The following is a 20,989-nucleotide window of genomic DNA, read 5'->3' on the forward strand; positions in this document are numbered from 1 at the left end:
TCGGCTGCCGGCCTTGCTGCCGGCGTTGCCGGCGCTTTGGGGGCGTCGGCCGCGGGGCGCGAGCTGCCGGGACCCCGGCCTGGTGTGGGGGCTGCACCCGGGCTGCTGGGAGACCTCCTGGGGGGTCGGTCTCTGCGCCCCCTTCTCCGTCGCTCGAGGAGAGTCAGCGACCGAGGTCCACGCTGCGATTCAGCGTTTTAATGGTACCGAGTCCTGTAGCAGAATTCGGGGACGAGTGAAAACGCTTTCCCTGTGAAACGGGGAGGCGGGGCCGCAGCGGAGAAGGGGTTTCTCGGAGACGCGTGCCGTGACGCGAAGCGAGTTCTTTCCTTCCAGGGACGTGTTTTTATCACCAGCTGACGAGGCTGCTGTCCTTGCTGCTTCGCTCGCGGTGCAGGTGCATCTCCCGGGGCAGCGCTTGTGATTCACGAAATGGGAGCGCCAGGGTGGTCCTGGAGGAAATGGGAGGGGTGAGGACTCCAGAACCCCCAGTCTGGAAGGGCGTGCCCGCGGGGGTTCCCTGCGCCCGCGCTTGCAGGCGGGAGTTCAGGACCCCCTCCGGCCCTTGCCCCTCCCCCGCCCAGCCCTGGGAGTCCTCATCGGAGACTCTGTCCCCTGCTCTGCTTTACGTCACTCCGAGCATTGGTTCTCCACGTCTTTTTCTCCCTCGGCGTTTGTTTTGGGGGAAGACAACCCCGTAACCGGCAAGGACAGCGTTTGTGGAAAAGGCGCCCCTGCTGATTGGTCCTCCAGTTGAGAGAGACACAGTGTTGCATGACCGTGTGTACTTTGCCGTACTGTTTAAAACCGCCTTACAGACGTTCATTCAGAGTATTTATTTACCAACCCCGGGCGCCTCCAGGTACCTCTAGGGATTACAAGTACCACAGGGGCCTGAACGTGCTTAAAGTGGTAAAATTCGTGGTTCGTATATTTTATGAGCAGGAAGAAGGAAACCCCACTGAATTTACGTTCTGGAAGTCTCCACCTCGGTGGGAGAGCCGGAGTGAGTTAGCCAGAGGCCGTTAGTTACTTTGGTTGGGAAAGCTGTTGGGGCAGAATCGGGCGGGAGTCAGGGCTCAGGTTCTCCATCCCTCCCGCCTAGTCGCCCGCAGCTTCCTGCTTCTCTGTACCTTGGAGCCTCCGCTGTCCTCAGGCCTGCGCGCGCCAAGCTGGCATTGGGCATGTTATGAGCTTTTCCCGGCTTCCAAGCTGATGATCCTAGAAATGTGCCAGTTGTGCACGTTACCTGACCTTTTGTGAGACTTTTCCTCGAGAACTACACGTTCGTTAAAATCTTTCATTACACTTTGCATTTACAAGCTGTCGGTGGAACAGGATCTTTCTGGAATTCGGAACCCAGTCTCCCAAGTGAACCCATAGATGTAGGTCCAGGGAGCCTTACTGCTGTTGTAAGAGTTAACAGTTGGGCGCACGCCAGCTGGTTTTCACCCTTGTTTCCGCCGGTTTGGGGGTTGGACCTGTTTGTCTCGCCGCCAGTGTTGGCACTGTCCCTTTTCCCTGGTCCATCACTAGAGCTGGTGTGTGGAAGTACGCCAACAGTGTGTCTCTTGGTGAGCCATCACTCCCAGATTCCAGTTCCGTGTTTTAAATCTGGGTGCTCCCCAGTGTGGGGGCTCACCTCCCACCTGTGGTGATCACAGCGACCTGACCAGAAATCGCTGAAAGACTGTGATGAGAGGGGTGATGGGGGCGGGGGCTTTTGTCCTCTGTGGTCTGTCCTCTGTGGTCTGTCTCCCGGAATAGTCTCTGGCAGGGAGCGCTCTTCCACGAACTCTGTCCTGTGCCTCAAGAGGGGGAAGGGGGCCGGCCGGGGGGCTGGGTGTGAGTCTGCGGACCACAGGCCCCCCGGGGCGGCCCGCCTCAGGGTAGGCACGTGTGGCGTGTTCCTTGGGTGACTCCGGAGGCCCTTTCTTCCCCCGGGCGGGGCCGTGGGAGGGGGCGGTGCTGAGTGCTGCCTCTCACTCTGCACATCTTGTCCCCAAGACTGTCGTCTGGAGGGCGGGCCTCTCCCCCGAGTTGTCCCCAGATGCTGTGTTGTGTAAAGGTGTGCAGGCCGCAGAACGGTCGCTCTCTAGGTTTGTGTGGCATCAACCTTTTTGACTTTTATTCTTTTATTCCTGCGCACCAACTTTTTTTTAACCAGCACAAGGAAAAATAACTTTTAAGTGCTGTTTTAAAATGTGTTTTGTGAAGGAATGCCTTTTGTTGTTCCCTTAAAAACAAAAATTTGGTAACCAAAAAATGCCACTTACCTGCATTGTAGACTTGAAATCAGGGGTGTGATGTTTAACAGTGTCCGACACTTACACATGTCCTTCCCTCCTGCCGTTTTCAAAGTTGGAGTGCCTGATCCAGTTGGTGAGAGCTGGGGCCACCCTGGACGTGTCCACGACGCGCTACGCACAGACCCCAGCCCACATCGCTGCTTTCGGGGGACACCCTCAGTGCCTCCTCTGGCTGATCCAAGCCGGAGCCAGCATTAACAAACCGGTAAGGGAGCGCCGATGATTAACTCGGTTTTTCTTTTCTTTTTTTAGTTGTAATTACACGGTGTCGAGTTTTAAATTGAGGCCTTAATTAGAATTTGATATCTTAACCTTTGGGCTACCTGGAATTTCTGTTTATTGAGTTACTTGTGGATAATAGGCCCTTCACAGAGCTTTGTGTTTATAGAGTGCTTTCATCTGCTGGGGCACTGAGATCCACAGTGATCCGAGGTGATTTGCCCCCGGTTACAGCTGGTGACGGAACCCGTCTGGCCTGGAGCCCGGGTTTCCTGGCTCTCCTGCTCACAGCTGCCTTCGCTTCATGTGCACAGAGTCTTGTGAAACACGCCCGTGCTGGCCGCAGAGTGGCTGTTAGTAGCACGTGGCTAAGTGACCGTGAGCGCGCCGGCCAGCGTGAGCCCGTGCTGCCTCAGGGACGAGTCGGGGCGACGATCCGACGCAGCTGAGAAGCGGGTGTCATGTGGTCACCCAGACAGCAGGCGCAGAGACTGTGTTGAAGTGTGCAAGCACGAGTGTGCGCATGTGTGTGCTTCATGGTGTGTTCTCACTACTCCTTTCACTTGCTTGAGAAAACCTCAAGCAGAGAGTTTCGCGCACTGAGGCCTCCTGCGTGAACAGGTACAGACAGCTCGGCCAGTCTGACCACAGTGGTCCCCGGGGACGCCCTGCCCCTAGGGTCAGCTCATCTAAGGGGCTTGTGCCTCGGGCTCTGTGGGGATGCCGGTGTGCCTTCCTCCTTTACTCCTTATCCTGGTTTTATAGGCATCTTCTGTTAACCTGCATCCGGGGCCTACTGTGTTCAGAAGCGTTTTTATCTTCTCTCCACGTTTCTGTCTGAAGATCCACCATCCCTTGATGGTGAGCAGGCCCCACAGCTTGTGAGCTCGGCTCTTCCCGGTAACTCAGCGACGCGCCCACAGGCCGACCATGGAGGGGAGGCAGGGGGCTGGGGACGGCGGGGACCGGTGTCCCCGCCATGTCGGGCTCTCATCACGGACTTCAGAGAGACACAGGCTCCCAGCCCTGCTCCGTGACGCACCAGGCGTCACCGGTCCCCACCTGCCCTTCCCCGTGCTGCCTCCTCTCCTCCCTGACTTCCTCGCAGAGCCCGGGGGTAGCGCTGCGCCGCCCCCCCCCCACCCCTGGCTCAGTCTCTCCGTGGATAGACCGTGGACCAGGCATGAATGGTAGTGATTAGTTATTAACGTTAATGTGGAATTTTAGTATAAAACATTAGGTTAATTTTCATTCAGTTATGTAGCATCTAATTTACAGAGATCTAAAGAAATTCTAAACAAATTGTCTCGCGCTGCCTTTCAGATCTTTTTAAATCTAGAAGTCTGTTCTCACGTAACGTGTTACAGCAGCACGTCCTTTCCCTGGGTGGCAGGGCAGCCCTGGATAGTCCTGTGTGGACACCCTTCGGGGTCCTGCTCCCGGGACAAGAGGCCTCAGACCTCACTCCCTGTCGCTCCCCCCCACGTCTTCTCCCTCCAGGGTGGTCCTCTCTGTCACAAGCGTCCTGCCCTTGTTCCTGGAAGGGTCTCCGCTGTGGTCTCACGTGTTGTGCACGTGTTAGGCTGTGGGCTGAGTCTCACATGCTGTCTTGCTCTGTGGATTAGTGGCTGGCCTGCTGGGACAGGCCCTTGGTGACCTCTGAGGTCACACAGCCCTTTTGTTAGCTGCCCCCAGCAACAAAACGACTCACCGTGAGGTAGGCACTTTTTTGTCTCCCACACAGACTGTCAGAAAACCAGTTCCAGGGTTCTCTGAGGTTTTGTTTGTGTGTGTAGTAGTTTTGAACCTCCCCTAGCATTTCTTCTTACTCCTGTTTGGTTAGTTTTGACCCACCTTTTTTTTTTTTAATGTTTGTTTATTTTTGAGAGAGAGCATGCACAGGGGAAGGGCAGAGAAACAGACAGACAGACAGACACAGAATCCGAAGCAGGTTCTAGGCTTCGCGCTGTCAGCACAGAGCCTGACGTGGGGCTCGAACCCACAATCTGTGAGATCATGGCCTGAGCCGAAGTCAGACACCCAGCCGACTGAGCCCCCAGGTTCCCCCATTTTGACCCATCTTCTAACTTAATCTTGTGGCATATGAGTTCCTAACTGTTCTCAGTTCAATTTCCTCGAGTGTCACAGAGACTTTCTTTGCTGTCTGTGAACGTGGCACACGGGTCAGCGAACTCAGACGTCCTGTCGGGAGGCCCAGCGTCGTTTGTTTCCCCGGAGACAGAGCGAGGCTAGTTTGCAGGGGGTTCGTTCCTGGCCAGGCTGTGCGGACTGCCCACAGGCGCCCCTTCTTGTACCGTTTGCAGGCCGTCTCTTCAGTTCCTCTCTAGAACGTTGGTGGATCGTGGCCCCACTTTTAGTTCCTCGCAACTGGATTAGAACTAGACTTTTCTTCATCTAAAATGCAAGGTGACTCGCTGCCTTCACACTCCTGGCGCCTCTCCCGCTTGCCTCGTACTCCGCTTGTCCACAATAGTTCCGGGATCAGACGACACCGTGGTTGATATTTTTGGAATGTGACTGGCCTGAGCCGGGAGTAACCTTGAAAAGGCTCTCGGTCTTCCCCTCCGGCTGCCCTTCCCTGTGGTGTCTGCTCCTCCGTCCTGGCCGCGGCGGTGCTCGCAGGGCACGGAGCGGGAGCTGGTGTGCTCCGTCCTGTCGCCGTCCTGCCGTCTTCTCGAAGTGATAGAGCAAGCCTTTGCTTTTTCTCCTTGCTCCAGACAGAGCGAGAAAACCCTTTCCTGTTTTCTTGGGGCAGGCGGTCGGGAGGCTCGGCCCTGCTCCCGGCTCCGCCTCCGCGTCAGTGTTGGTGATCCTGCGCCTCCAGTCTCCCCTGCAGCCACGTGGGATTCTGTGTCTTTCTTCAAAGAAGGGCTTGTTTTGTTTAGAACTTCACTAGAACTTTACACCCCCTTCGGGTTTTTTTTAAGTAACGTTCATACTTTTTCTCTCCACTGCACGCTGGAGTCTTTCACAGCACATCTTTCCGGGAAATCAGCCACCGCCCTGCAGCGTCCCCTGTGAGCCCGTGTGCGGGCCGGTGTGCGAGCCCGTGTGCACTGGAGGAAGGCCTCGCTGGTGAATGAGCTGTGCTCTGAGCACCACGCTGGGTGCACGGCCCCCGCCCCTGGTTACGTGTGGTCGTCTGCTGCCAAGTTCAACTTCCAGGGGTGAAGTGTGAGGACTCGGTCAGCATTTCCCTGGCAGGAGGTCCTACGTGGGTTTTTCTAACAGAAACCACTTCCTTCTCTGACTGCTGTGTCTTTCGCTACCTCCTCCGTACCCAGAGCCCATGAATGACATTGTTTCAGATTTCTTCCCAGTCACGCGGCGTGAACTGTGAACCGACTCCGCCTCCTCAGAGTCCTGTCCCCGAGTCTGCTCGCTCTCTCCGCCGTCTCCGGCACGAATCTCGCTCTGACACGGCCTTTCTCCAGGCCTTGGACAGAGTTGCCCATCACACGCATCCTGAGTGTGGATGTGAAGCTGGCTGTGTGTGGCCCCGTGTTCTCTCTCTCCTCATTCCTGACGGGTTAGCCTCCACCATCATGGTCTAAATTCAGGTTCAAGGCAGAAAATGCAAAGGAGCCCCTGGTGATGCCACCGCCCAGGCCGGCCCTGTGGTAGATGTGAATGGACATAGGTGGACCGGACCAGACGCTTGACATAACGACGTGCTGTGTTCTTGGCTTGGGTCAGAGGGTAGCTGTTCGGGGTTTCCCATACTATATGTTTGTGCCAAGACCTGGCATAAAATGATTTCTACGCTGCCGCCCTGTGCGTACGTGCCGTCCGGCTGAGCTGGGACTCGAGGTGCTGCCCCTTCGCTGGTGGACTTGTGTTTCCCTCCTGCACATCTAGCCACATCCTTGGTGTTCCACCTCCACTGTGACTCGGCCTGTAGCTTGGTTTCTGAGGCCAATGAGGCGCGAATTGAATTCCAAGCGGCAGAGTCTTGTTGGAGCTGATCTTTTGCGTGTGCTCTTTCTTGTTTCAGGACTGTGAGGGTGAGACCCCCATTCACAAGGCGGCCCGCTCTGGGAGCCTGGACTGCATCAGCGCCCTGGTGGCTAACGGGGCTCACGTTGAGTAAGTGCCTCCGCGCATTCCTCCCCCGAAGACGTAGGCAAGATGCTGTGCCTGCAGACGGCACGGCCGGGGCGAGCAGCAGGCCTCAGGTTCATGTTTGTGTTAGCAACGGAGCTGTGCTTTGTAGACCCGTTGGCCCTAGCGAGCGAGGTTTCGGAGGGTTGGCTGCTAGCAGAGGGAGCCTGGTCACGGCCACGGGGCTGTTGCCATGACAGCATGCGGGGGTGGAGCCAGCGGTCAGCTCACTGAATTTGGGAACTGGCGTTATCGGCTTGGCCACCAACTAGTTGTGTCACCGCGGCCAAGTCTTCAGACTTCTTGTTGCCAGTGTGACTTTCGGCTCAGGGGCCTTGGATTGCGTTAGAGCATCTTTCCCGGCCTCTTTGGTCCCCAAATTCTTGTAGACAGTTTGCTTTTCTGAGTTGTGATTTTCTCCTCTTTCAGCAGATGGGAGATGTTTTCAAGCCTATTTTGACCTTTAATGATTTATAACTTCTTATAAAACGAAACCCCATACATTAAAGAGTTGAGACTCGCTCGAGCTCCTTATTGCCGGCGGCCTGTTCTAGCCCAGTTTCTATCAGCTAAGTTGATTGACCGCCTGATAGAACAGTGTTAATATTTGAGTGTATTAATTTGAAGATGTGATCTTGTATGCAAATCATTAGCTAGTCATGGCAGTGGGCATTTATTTTAGGTATTAAATTCATTTGTATTAACTTTCTCTTAAAGATTTATATTGTAAAAATTTTTCTTCTGCAGTTCACAGCATTAACACAGTGGATGCGGTTTTCACCGTTAAATGTTGAGTGTAAGCTGTAGAGCTGAAATGACCATAACAACTATTGTGTCAGCTTTTTTGTTTTACCCCTGAGCGTCTAGAGTGTTTCATAAGAATTAATTACAAACCACTTTATTCTAATTGGAAATGTGAAAATTTAGACTTCGGGAGAAATAAACCCACAAAACTAACTTAATTTAACCCTTTGGTTTCCACGTGAGTGTTCTGACTCTGTTATAATATAATTATTGAAACTAGATCCTGGCCAGCAACGCCATGTAGATGAGCGTGAGGCCTGTAATCCCAGGCCTCTCATTAGGCTCCTCATGTCTGAGCTTCTGTTTCATTAAGTATTATATTGTTAGGCCGAGACATTGGTTTGGCCTTGGATCTTTGACTTGCGTAGAAATTTAGTTTGATAAATGTGCCCTGTGCTAACTGCACATTGCAAGGAACCTCATGACTTCATATGTAATTATGACTGAAGGTGATGTAGAACAACTGATAATATGAATACATGTTCTACAGTTGGAGATAATTCTCAGTGGGTTGCTTCAAAGTGAAGTTACACCCAGTTTTCTTAGCTGTGTTTAGATTAAAAACTCAAATCTTTAATAACAGAAGCTTTGATTGTGAAATACAGAGTCATGAAATAAATGATGAAATCACTTGCTTATTGAAATAATAATTAGAAGTTGAGCTCTTTAACGACTTATTTTTCTAAACTATAGTCTAATCGATCCTGAACATTTATTTTATTACTAAGATGTTTTTTCATTTCAGTGAGTAGCTTAATCCTATGAGCCAATAAATATTTATTGCTATATCCTTTTTTTTTAATAGGTGCCTTTTTAAAATGAGAACTTTTATTTATAATTCTGTCCTTGGTTACAGGACCCTCGAGTGTCTCTTTTCCACCAAGTGTGACTGAGCACAGCCCCGAGTGCCAGTCGGTTTTTCCTTCTCAGTATGAGAGACCCTCCCTTGAGACCCTGCGCGGTGGTGACCTCCCTTGCCTGAACCTCCCATGGTTTTTGGAAGAAATATTTAGCCTGAGCCACCTAGCCAGAAGCGATTCTTTAAGTTCTAAGTCTGTGGCCTGGAGACAGAGCACACAAGTGACCATTTATTGCTGTTGTGTATGTGGTTATTTAGTTGAACATCTGGATAAATTGCCAGTTTCACTAGGAAGCTGATTTGTAAATTGCTTTTTGATATGTGTTCTGCACATTAAACTATGAAGTTTAACCCATTAGCCACCAACAAGTAACAGTTTGTGTCCTCCAAACTACGGCACTGAGATCTATTTTACTCGCTCCTGTGATGCTCCTCATATGGTAAAGAGTAGTTGTGGCACAGAAGATGCCTTTTGTTTGTTGTTGTTGTTTTTTGAAGACAATCGGGGACAGTATTAATTTACTTATCTAAAGTTACTTCTGTTTTTTCGAGTTCACAATGGGCCAGATTCTTAATTCTTCATATCACATGCCACGATATTTAGGAGATGACACAGACTTTTCCTGCGAACAGATTAAAAGCTGTCTCCTGTCAGTATTTTGTCACACTTGGTGGTAATTATTCATTTTGTTGTTAATTCCTACTTTTTTTTTTATGTATCAGCTGCATAAAGTGGCCAGAGTCTTAAGTTTTGCCGCTTTTTGGGTCATTGGGTAGATAATGGTGAGGGCACGCGCTCCACGCGGCTGTGGCCAGAACGGTTTGTCCTGTAACTCACTTGTCAATGTAGGCCGCCTCTGTAAGAGCGCACGTCGCTGCTGTGCGCCGCACGTTACATTTTCTAGCGCCACACGTGAGTATATTGATGGAGTTTTTTTTTCCCTTCTTTTATTTTACGTCTTGAGTTTTGGTGCCAAGTTTTCTTCTTGTGAGGTTTTGTTATCTGGCTTTTATGGTGGTCATTATTATTTGCCACTGTTTACGTCCAAGAAGAAAAATACCTAGGAGCAAGTGGCAGTTCTGCGAGCACACTACGCGGGCGCGGGCCTTAAATCACCAGCACCTCCGCAGACCACACCTGCCCCGGCCTCCGGCACCTCAGGCGCGGGTGTCCACACGTCGGTTAGTTTGTCCCTGTCCCCGGCCTTGCTTCCCTGACAGCTGGCTTCGTCCTTAGGGCCAAATCTGAACGCTGCCCCGGGGGTGTGGGGACAGTCCCTGCCCCATTTTTCTTTTCAGCGCTCAGATAAGTAACGGAAGATTAAGTCTTCATGTGATTTTGGAGAGAGACTTAAAATTTGCCGACCATTCGCAGATGCCTTTTTGCTGCTGACACTGTAATCTGACATTTCAAGCCTTGGATTACCATTACTGTCATTCAGTATTTTGGCTCCAGTGTTTTCTTAATACTTTTCCGCATCACCCAGCGACTGACATAGCTTTTTTTATATGCCTCTGGTAGACCTGAAGGGACTCAGTGGGACTTTGAGTGCAGCTAGACTTGCTTGGGTCTCAGGCACTTGGGCTGGGCCTTCTCATGCCGTGACTCACGGGCAGTAGTGGCTAATGAGGTCACAGCAGAGCCTCATGGCTTCCGACAGGAGAGCGTTTCCAGGGAAGCTGCTGATTCCTTCTAATGGGCTGCGTATATTTTAACTTAATTGTTTTGATCCCTAGAGAGACTTTACTCGGGTCATCAGGTAACTGGAGAAGCATCAGTAGCCTTATGTAAGCAAGTTCAGTGACTCACGCTAAAAGTCTTCCTTGCCTGATGTAGAAAACGGGCACAGTTGGCTGTGGTGGCCCAAGTCTACAATGTGGTCTTAATAGGTTTTTTTTTTTTTTATGTTGCAAAAAAATATATAGGTACTCCTGAACTTGCAGAGACCCTTAACTGACATACAGTTGGTCTAGTTTGGCCTGTAAGTGGCGGTCATATCTGTGGCCCAGCCTTTGTCCTTCCCGTGGAGCCCTGTCTGGGAGCAGAATTCCCCTGAGGGCACGGACATGTGATGAGCAGATTGGGTGTCCCTGCTGCAAGTCTGTGGGCCCCTCTTGCTCAGAATCACTTTATTCGCCTTGCATTCATGTTTGAAATTTGTGGTTCCTTTTCATTTGTCCACTTTATTTGCCCTGAAGAATAACACTCTGACCATGGAATTTAACCAGGAGAACTGTAACTCTGAAGTTGTTTCTGATTTTGGGCCCTCTGCAATCCTGTCCTGCTCCCCGCCCGTCCCCGCCTTCCCTCCTTCCTTGTCCCCGCGGTTAACTCATCTGCTCTTGCTCTCTGCTGCCTCTTTCCCCTTTTACTGGGGGCTGCAGACATCGGGGAGGAATCCCGAGACTCTTTCTCCTTTGCTAAATTATAGTGGGAGCATGTTAAGTATTTTATCAGACTCTTTGAATGATGCTCTCGTACTTTAATGTATGGAAACAAAATTGGGATTCAATTGTAGTATAAAATTACTCTTCGTGATGTTGACCTTGAAATGAAAACTTGGCACCAAATTTATTCAGGTAATACTTTAAAAAAGTTTCTTCCTATTGTTGCTTGAAGACTGTATTTAAGAAAGTCTTCATAATTTAAGAGTTTGGATACCAAAGGGTTAAAAATACACGTTTTTCTTTTACTGAAGAAATTTTAGATGTTTGCTAATGTTGTCTGTACAAATGGACATTTAGTGATGCTTTTTTTATCTTTTTTTTTTTTTTTTTTTTTTTTTAACGATTCCATGTATTTGCTTATTTCCATCTAGGAATAGTTACTAATGTATTTGAGATACAACATACCAAATTTTAAAGTAACCAGAATCGTGAGTTAATGGTTTTTAGTCCATATTGCTAAAGTTTGGTTGAACTACCGGCATATTTAAGTGGGCTCCACGCTGCACATGGCTCGCTAGCGGTAACGCGGGAGGCGGTGCCAGGGCGCGGCAGGTCTGGCCAGCCACGGTGGCCACACGCCAGTGGCTCACGCTCAGTACGTGTGCCTCCGCACCTCATGTATGTATCTGTATTTTTAATCCAAATGTTGCCTGCGCATATTTTAAGTTTCCTGTTTAATGAACCATTGCCCGTTTTAAATCGCAAAGAAGGTTCTGAATCTGTAAAAACTACACGTGTCAATGTTTTCCAGCTACGTAATTCGAATTGACTTGATTTTTCAAGTAACCCTAGAAAGGGGGAGCACTCCATGTAGAAACCACTGAAACTGCCACAGGTGCCTCTCCGAAAACCTTACGTTTGTGGCAGTGAGCGCTCAGTGTGGCCTCTTCTCTCCACACGAGGCATATGCTGAGGTATTTGTTGCGGTGATTGGTTTTCATTGCTAATCTAGGAACTCAGACCTAGACTCTGTAGATTTGCATGCTCTGCTTCCCCTAATTTATGACCCCTCCCTTTTATTTGTAACTAACAGTAGTTCAGTTGAGATCAGAATTTTAACAGAAATATTTATATATAAATTGTGGTTATTTTTTTTATTGTCACATGGCATTAACAAAAAGAAAACATCCCAAAGGTGATGTGACCGCTCAGATTCTAAAAATTCTATTTCAGTGATTTCCCGATCTGTGGTTTTTCAAATTAAAGTGAAAACCGTTGTTGCTAGAACGGCTCCTCGTACGTTCCGGTGGTGTGACACTGTAAGTGGAAAACTGACGGAGGACCAGCTGGCCCGGGCGGGGTTCTGTTGCAGAGTGCTTTGGGGAGACACCCTTCAGCATAGTCAGTGCTGATGTACCGCTTGGAACTTTCCTGCAGGGAACTCGGTCTCCAGGCATTTACGTTTTAACTTCAGTGAAGTTAAAAAAAAAAAAAACAAACAGCGCTTTATTTTGCCAGTTATTCAGCAGAACGAATAATTCAAAGTGAAGAGTATTCTGTGTCCCCCATATTCTGATTTTGAAAGAGTACCAGGCCCCCACCACCCCCCACCCCTGTGCTCCAGGAGGAAACGGGGGCTCAGAGATTGCCCACACAGCCTTGGTGAGCATCACCGGGAACCGGACTCCACAGGTGCAGGTGCTGCTGGCGCGGCCGCCGTTAGACGTGGGAGCAGAGCAGCCTGGTCTCAGCAGCCTGAGGTCCAGTCCTTTGAAATCGACTCTGAAAGTTCAACACACCAGACCCAGTTTGAACACTGAGTTGATCGATGTCTCATGTTTAAAATCCCTGCCCGTTTTCAGAGATACTTCAGCTGGATATCAGGGTGAATGGGGAGCTCTTAGAAGGACGTCACAGTGTGTCCACCGAGGCTCTTGTCTTCAGAAACGGACAGAGTGAGTTTTAGGTCACACGTAGTCTGTGTTTACCCAGGTGCCTCACCATCAAGTCGCTGTGAATCCAAGAGCATGCGATGTTTCCACGATGCGGCTCGCAGTCACGCGTGCTTCCAGTGCCGCCCCAGCCGTCCTGCGGGATGTGGTTTTAAGAGTATGTTGGAATCATCTCTCCCAGATGCTGTAATACTCCCCCTTGGCCCCGTGTGCAGGCGGCCGCTCAGAGTAACATTTGTGCCAGCGCTTCACCTGGGCTTCTAGGGGGCCAGCAGTGCGCATGGCTGCGCCCCACGCGGCCAGAGGGCCTGCGGACTGGAGGGGGAAGGCCTGGCTCTTCCGAGAGCCCGGGATCAGACCCACTGCTGCCCTGGGCGGTGGAGCCAGCCACCTGCCGGTGTGCAGTCCCGGTCCGTGCCCCGCTCGCACTGACGGTCAGGGACACAGCAGAGAGAGCTCAGGTTTCGTACCTCCATGCACTTGTGGCACAGCAGTTTAAAGGCGTGGTAAATCGGTGGGGCGTTTTAACCAGGATTACGGTGTCCACTCTTAAAACATCAAACTTGAAACAACTTGGACAAGCAGGAAAGCGCGTATGAAGAAAGGACTTCAAGCCCTGAGCCTCTTGTTAAAATAGTTCAGGCTCTGAGAACGCTTCCATTTAGTGACCATTTATTCGAGTCTTTTGACGGACGCCCACGTGAGTTTCAGCCTCTGCAGGACACGTGGAAGTTCCCTCCGCTTAGTGAACCGCAGACAGTGGCCTGAGGAATTCAGACGCACAAGGCCGTTTTTGCCTCCTCAGACCAAGCGTGTTGCTTGAGCCTGCGCCGCTGGGCTTGGGGGCGGAGCGCTCGGACGGGTGGGAGCGCTGGTCCTCTCCACCCTGCTCTCGGGCTTCCACGCGCTGGCAGAGCTTGCCGTTGACGTTCTGTGGCTTAAGCTACCTGGCAACTTCTTAAAATAGTTTTTTGCTTATTTGAGTAGTACATAAAACTACTGGAAAGACGACGTGCAGGAACCCACGGGCAGAGAAGTTTGATAAAACTAGAGGACTAGTTAGCAGTACTGTCTACTGATTAAATGTTACTCAGCACACCTAGTGTGCTGCTAGTTTTTGTATGGCCCATAAACTAAGAGTGGTTTTTGCATTTTTAAATGGTTGAACAAAAACCAGGAGAAGACCCATTGTTTTGCGACATGTTAAAATTATATGACATTCTCATTTTAATGTCCATCAGTGAAGTTTCACGAGAACATCGCTGTGCTCTATTGTTCACATGTTGTCCGAGGCTGCTTTCAGGCCCAAGTACTTGTGAGCAAGGGTGTGGCCATATTGCTTGCAGTATTTGCTGTCCGGCCACTTACAGAGAAAGGGCCTGCCAAGGATCAGGGAGCTGGTGTCCCTTCCCGGCCGGGGAGCAGCCACGCTTCTCCGTGTACGCAGAGCAGCCTGGGGACTTGGACATCTGGCAGAGCAGAGAGCGGGCAGGTGAAGGAGGTGCGGGGGGCCCTGTGTGTGCCAGGCTCAGGTCTTAACGGCTCCCTGTGCCTGAGAGGAATAGAAGGGCCGTTAAATAAACTGTGTGTTGTATACATTCAGTCCTTGGTAGCAGAAGGAGAATACAGTTGACCCTTGAACTGTGCGTGTCCATTCATACGTGGATTTGTTTTTGATAAACACAGTACATAGGGTACGTGTATTTTCCGTATGATTTCCTGAATAACAGTTGCTTTTTCCTGGCTTTATGGTAAGAGTAGGGTACATGACACACATCACATACCAAATACGTGCTCATCACCTCTTCACATTTTCAGTGAGGCTTCTGGACAGCAGGAGGCTGTTGGTAGTTAGGTTCTGGGGGAGTCAGTTACTTGTGGGTTTTCTAATGCACAGGGGAGTGGCGCCCTGCCCCCTCATTGTCCAAGGGTCTGCTGTAGTTGAAATTTAGCTCACTGGAAACAAAGAAAAGAAGGTGCATGTCCCCATTTCTGGTGCTCCTGTAGGGCTGTTCCAAAATTATCATCTCCCACCTAGTTCTTCCGCAGCTACCCTGGGTCCCAGATTCTGTCCCTGCATCTTCTAGCGTGTCTTCTCTCCCTCTCACATCACTATGACCCCGGTCCCACAAAGGTATATGCAGGACGAGCATCAGTCCCGACCTGTGGCTATTGGTCCGCACGTGGGGAGCATGTGGCATGAGTTGGCTGCAGTCCTTTTGAGTTTTGAAGGGAGTCCCTCCTGCCGTCTGGAAACGTGGCGTGCAGGTGTTTGACCACGTCTGCGGGGGCCAGGGGGAGACCGCGCCTTCCTGCCTCAGGCCTCCGTGTGCTCCCGATGTCTGTGGGTCCCTCAGTCTCCTCCTGGGGTGCTGGTGCTGATTTGTTGCTTATTTTTCTTGAAGGTTCTGTTTCCTTGGGAAAGAGTACACTTGCTATTCCAACCTCAGTCCAGTCCAGTGTTCTGTTTCTGAGTGGAAAGCGAAGGCATTGTGTGTTTTGGAAATGCTTCTCTTCAGTGACAGGAATGTCGGCGTCTCCTTCGGCATCTCCGCCCTCCGCAGGGAGAGTGACCGTGGGAAGCCGTTCAGAAACTCGCGTGCTGCTCTTCACCCTGACCTTTCCTGCCGACGTCACGTGTCCTATTTTCAGGCGCAGCTTCTCAGTTCTGTACCGGGTTTTGATCGCTTTGCAAGCTTTGGGGTATGTTCGCGGTCTCTGTTCTAATTTTGAGGAGTTAGCTGTTTTACCACATGGTTGCCTATTCTGTTCACATTTTTGATAGAGCAGACCTTTCTGGACTCTCTGCACTTGGGAAAGCTCCCGGAAATGAGCCACACCATTTTAAAAAACCACCCAGCTAAACACTAACTTTAATGTTTTTACATCAATAACATGATTTCACAAACCAAGCATATAATCATTTTATATGTGTGGCCAAACTTTGGCGTTTCCTTCCTCTTTAATCCATGTATTTAAAATAATAGCAAATTGTAGAATAGGACTCATCAGAATTTATAGCCATGAAGTCAGGAAATCCGTTTTGGTCCGCCTTAGTCCTGCACACAACTGCCTTCCACACGTTTAAGGAAATGCGGCTGGTTCTGGGATCTCGAGGCTTGTGTCTGTTATTTCTGGTCAACCCCGGTTTGGGCTTTCACCTTTCTTCAAACCGTGTAATGCATTTCTTTATCTTCTGCTTTAGAGTGGAGACAGGTTTAATGATTCCAAAGTAGACAGATGTTTTCATTTCTGAGGCTGGAGCTTTGGGAGTGTGATGGCTGGAAATGTGAGTACAAGGCTCAGCGGAGACCCCTCCTCGTCCCCGGTCCGTAGTTTTTCCTCTGGGGTCGCTGCGCGGACGGGCGCAGGGGCCTGTGCTCCGGGGACTCGCCTGCGCCCGTTCACAGATGGACTCCGCAGAGCAGGCGTTTCCTTGCCTTTCGGGGGAACTTCAGCAGGGAGTTGCTTTTGTGCCTTTAATGTTTATTCTTTCCTGATTGAGCTTCACAGGTGGTCCCTTCCTATGTGTGTCATTGAGGTCGGTCACGTGACACTCTGCCACCACCTCTGCTTGAGTCTGACGTAGCCGCTGTGGAAGACCCCGCCCTCCACTGGGAGCGAGGCCGTGGACCCTCCGGAGGGCTTCCCGCGGGAGACGCCCACGCGCACGCTCCAGGATGCCCACACAAGGTGCTCCTGGAGCCCCCCAGGCAGGGCCGGGGCCCACACCAAGCACCCGGGGACGTGGCTTCCGGCCCTCCAGCCCCACGAGAGCTTATTTTAACGTCAGGACAGCCTTGTAACCTTCCACTTACGGTGTCACACGTTAGCATAAAATCTGGCTTGTCGGGGCGCTGTTTTGAGGAAGCCGATTGGTACAAATGCCATGGACAATCTCAGTATGTGTTTGTTTGTTACGATTTTACTGAAGCTAAAGGAACTGATTCTTAAGCTTAAGTGCAGAAAATACAGAATCCTGCTTCAGGTGAAGTCTGAAGTTGGCATAAATGTAGGTTCTTCAGACTGACGTGAATAATGATTTTGAGAAGTTGAATAGGAAGATGCCTTTTTAAAGTTTAGCATATTGATTTTGAAACACCTAGCTCCCGAATCTTGCTTCGTAATCAGACATGCTTAAGAGCGAGTTAGTTACGCAGCCGGGGCGAGGAGCTCCCTGTAGGGGCCTCGCTGTCACCCGTGCCCTCTCGCGGTGCCCTTGAGACAGTCAGCCAGGTCAGCAGGAGCAGAGAGCGGTGGGGGCGCAGGCGCGGTGTAATTCAGTGTTTTTGTGTCACGCAGCCTGAGAAATGCCAGTGGCCTGACCGCAGCAGACATTGCTCAGACCCAGGGTTTCCAAGAGTGCACCCAGTTTCTCTTGAACCTGCAGAATTGTCATCTGAACCGTTTCTATAGTCACGGCGCCTTAAACGGGGGCCACCAGAACATATTTCCTAATCACACTAGTGTGGGAGCACATCGCAAGAGATGCTTGGAAGACCCGGAACCCTTTGGAGTGAAGAAGGCGAGAACCGAAGGTGAGCTCCCTTGGCGGGCGAGGTGGGCAGACTCCTCCTCCCTGTAACACGTTTTCTTTTTGACGGCCGGAAGCACCTTCCAGATGAGACCTTCGCTTGAGGGGCGGTGGTGCGGTGCTGGTGGTGCTCCCGTGAGCGGGTCGGGGGGGGGGGGGGGGGGGGGGGGGGGGGGGGGGGGGGGGGGGGGGGGGGGGGGGGGGGGGGGGGGGGGGCTGCGACGGCCCGGGCGGGAGTGTGCTGCGTAACCCAGGCGTTCCTGCCATGAGTTAGAAAGATTTCTCTCGTTTCTTGTACCTGTTTGAAATATAACTATTAAAAAAACCTGCACTGTGCCTGATTTTTTTTTTTTTATTTCCTGTGACCGTTCCTAAGCTTGTGAATAACATTGTTGGTCTGGTAGCAAAACAGTTTGACACGGGCAGGTAGAGGTTTGCCCCCCGCTCCCCCTGCACTGTGCTCTGGCCCCGGCTGGCCCCCACACCCCGCCGGGCGGTGCGTGTGTCACAGCGAGACCTGGGTTGTCGGGTGGGCGGTGAGGAGGAGTCTCTCAGGTAAGTTATCTTAGTTTAACTTTCTCCCACCTTTGTCTTCAGATGACTTTGGAGTTTGCAAATAGGCAGTCACCCAGCCCCTGGGAGCTGCAGAAACCTCCACCTGATCCCAGAAACAGTCGTGTGCACGTGCTGCGTGTAAGATATTTACAAGACAGTCATAGCTTGGCAAGAACGTTTAACAAACTGAGAAGTTTAGAGATGGCAGCGAGAAGCAGTCACCTTGGAATTACGAACTTAGATAAGAGTTGCCGAGCACGCGCACAAGGTGGTGTCCTTTGATTAAAACAGATCAGCTCTACAGGCGTAGTCAGAGAGAAGCCTGAGTGGCCGGAGGCCTCATTGACTAGGTGCCAGGTGGGTCGGCATGCGGCCCTGCACCTTTGTAGGTGAGCTGGAGTGGATCCAGATGCGAGCACGTGGTGTTCTCCATCATAAAGCTGATAAAATCGCGTCCTCTACTTTTAAATAAAATACTGTGAATTGTGACATTTTGTAGAAATGAATGCATGAACTTACCTATTTTACCAAATTCATAACTTTTATAAATTTCATAGTACTTTCTAGAAAGGTGCTGTACCAGTCCTCAGCACAGCAGGAAAGAGTGTCGAAACGTCAGGAATGGTGTTTTCAGTGGTGAAGTGTTGTCCAGCATTAACGTTCATTTGTGCCGTGTTCCAGTGTATTTGTCCAAATGTATTTTAAAAGCCCTTTAAGAGCATCCACTTTTTAAAAATAGTCCTTTTCGTTCTTTTCAATGCCTGGGCTAGTATTCTGGAATGATACAAAGTGTTAGCTTGTTTATGCCCTCGTGCGAGAATTGTGGAGGTAATCTTCAGTTGTGTTCCGTGCTCCAAGGGCACCACTTAACATTCTCCCAAGGCCCAGAATGTTCCAGAGGAGTTTGTGAAACCAGGCTCGGGGCTTTCGGGTCCTGCTGTGTCGCTCTGTTGAAGTATCCTGAGAAGACTTTCCCAGGATTCCTGAAACTCGAATTTCAGTTTCCCGAGCCTTGTTTCCAAACCCGGGATGGGTTCCAAGAGTGAAGGCGATGTTCGGGGCATTTTTTTCCCTCTTCCAGAGACGGGCTCAGTTTGGGTGACCAGGGTTAGAGGCTCGTGCCTGGCCTCGCAAGCCGCCCGTGTGGTTTTCCCAAGCGTCCCCGCTGCTCACTAGGTGCCAGCCTGGAAGCGGGCGCGGCGGAGCCTGGTGTTTCCAGGGTACACCCCCTCCCCAATTGGGCTCTGCCAACCCCGGACGGAGCACTCCTGTCACCACCACGGGAGGAGTCTCAGCTCCCCTCCAGACGCCCTGACTTCACGGCCATGGGCGGCGGGCACCCCGAGGACAGCCCTGTGTCCCTCGAGCCCGTGTGTGCGTGCCCCGTGCCAGCCCCTGCCCATCTCCTTTCCTCCGGAGAAGAGATGGGATTTGTTTCATTTTATCATTACAGACCCGCTGTGAGTGGGGGTCTCCGTTCCTAAAGACTCGTCCCCAGCTGCTGGATTGTCTAAAGTTCTTTCCGCCCGCAGCAGCTCGCTGGCTGTCCCCGTTCTTTGATGGGGTTTCAGAGTGCAGTGCAAGCCATGGGGCGGTAGTTAGTTTGCATTTAATTTCTGGCACCTTGTTTTGATTTGCTCTTAAATGTGTGAGCTGAAGTTTTTGCTCACTCTGAATTATTCATTTTGTAGATAAGTTTTTGATTCTTATGCCAGAGTAAAAATAAGTGTTTTTTCTGTATGTAACACATGCATATAAAATACTTTTTTGAATAATTTCACATGTAGAAGTATTTAAAAGAATTTAAAATGGTCTCCCTCTTTTCCCCCCCAGCACAAGTTTGCCTGCTGCTTTTTTTTTTTTTTTAATAGATGCCAGGAATATCTCGGCTGCATAAATGCATAGCTTGGACCATACTAATAAAACACAGTCCATTCTATCTACAGCTTAAGAATTACACGTACTAGTGTTTTTAGTGTGTGATCTGTGTTCAGAAAAAGAGGTACTTCCAGAAGTTTTTCTGGCTAAGTCAGCTTTTAAAGATGTGCCTTGTAAATTTTATTTTTTAAACCCTTTTTTTTTTTTTTAACTTCGGAATCCTGAGTCTGGAAGTTCTCTACCCTTCTCCACAAAAGTAGCCTCATTCTCTGCTCTCAGTAAACAGTTTTCAGATATTTTTAGGTCATTGGTGTGATTTTCCCGTGGAGATTACCGATGGAAAAGGACTTGAAGGATTCAGAATGCCTCAGCCTTTCCACGTTGCCTGAGTGTAAACTGCCCTGTGGGAGCAAGTGTCCGACGAAGGCGGTCCCGGGGAGGTGCCCGCGTTCTGCTGTTCACGCCAGGGTCCCCTCACTGCTCAGAGCACACAGACCTAGTCGATGTGGCCATGAACACTGGAAGGTGAAAGAAAAACCCAGAATCACCTGAAACAGCTGATTTTGATTAAAAGTATTTGGCACTAGCAGGGATTTTGTTGATTTGGGGTCGTGTAAGCAAGCATCCGGTGTAAGTGGGTGTTGAGCGTCCCCCTGCCCCACTTATCAGCCACTTGCTCAAGATGGAGTGACAGGCGGCTGTCAGCAGTGACAGCTGCCCCAACGGTTCAGGTTTGTTAGTGTTCCTGTCGATCGGCAGGAATAATGCTCAGTACAGTGAGAGAGAGAGAGAGAGAGGGAGGGGGAGGGGGAGAGAGAGAGGGAGGGGGAGAGAGAGAGAGAGAGAGAGAGAGAGAGAGAGAGTGTGTGTGTGTGTGTGTGTGTGTGTGTGTGTGTGTGTACCTCAGAAACTCAGCCCAGCTACCAGGGAGACTGGTTGGAAGAGAATGCCAGTCCCACCCAGGCCTCCGCCTTGTTTTCGGCAGGGATTGTTGGGGGCGGCCCCGGGGTCTGAGTCGGGCCATGTGAGCTCTTCGCCAGCCCAGGGACCCGGGATTGTGTCCTAGGAACCCGTGGCCAAAGGAAGTAGGCCGTGGTGATACCAGATCTCTGGTTAAATTGACTTCACGGTTTTGTTTTTTAGTCAAAGAGATACATTATTATTGATTTTAGAATCTCATAATGTATAGGTTGTATAGGTAATTTATAAAAAAAAAAAATTACCTTTCAGGAAGAATATCTACACTCCTGTGATTTAAAATATCAGTAAGGAGTCCCCTGGCCGGCTCAGTCGGGAGAGCATGCAACTCTTGATCTCAGCGTCCTGAGTTCGAGCCCTGCATTGGGCATGGAGCCTAGTTTAAATAAGT

The 20,989-nt window shown here is 50.6% G+C and overlaps 1 protein-coding gene across 2 annotated transcripts in view; it reads left to right on the plus strand.

Annotated features, from left to right (window-relative positions):
* Positions 1-20,989, plus strand: part of ANKRD10 (ankyrin repeat domain 10) — a 31,699-nt gene that overhangs the window by 540 nt on the left and 10,170 nt on the right. For both annotated transcript variants that reach the window (XM_029936440.1, XM_029936439.1), the window contains exons 2-4: positions 2,362-2,514; positions 6,544-6,635; positions 16,956-17,191. In XM_029936440.1, coding sequence (XP_029792300.1) covers positions 2,362-2,514; positions 6,544-6,635; positions 16,956-17,191 — 481 coding nt within the window. The remainder of the gene's footprint in view (positions 1-2,361; positions 2,515-6,543; positions 6,636-16,955; positions 17,192-20,989) is intronic.

Source organism: Suricata suricatta, chromosome 4 (assembly GCF_006229205.1).
Source record: "Suricata suricatta isolate VVHF042 chromosome 4, meerkat_22Aug2017_6uvM2_HiC, whole genome shotgun sequence".
Taxonomy (NCBI): Eukaryota; Metazoa; Chordata; class Mammalia; order Carnivora; family Herpestidae; genus Suricata; species Suricata suricatta.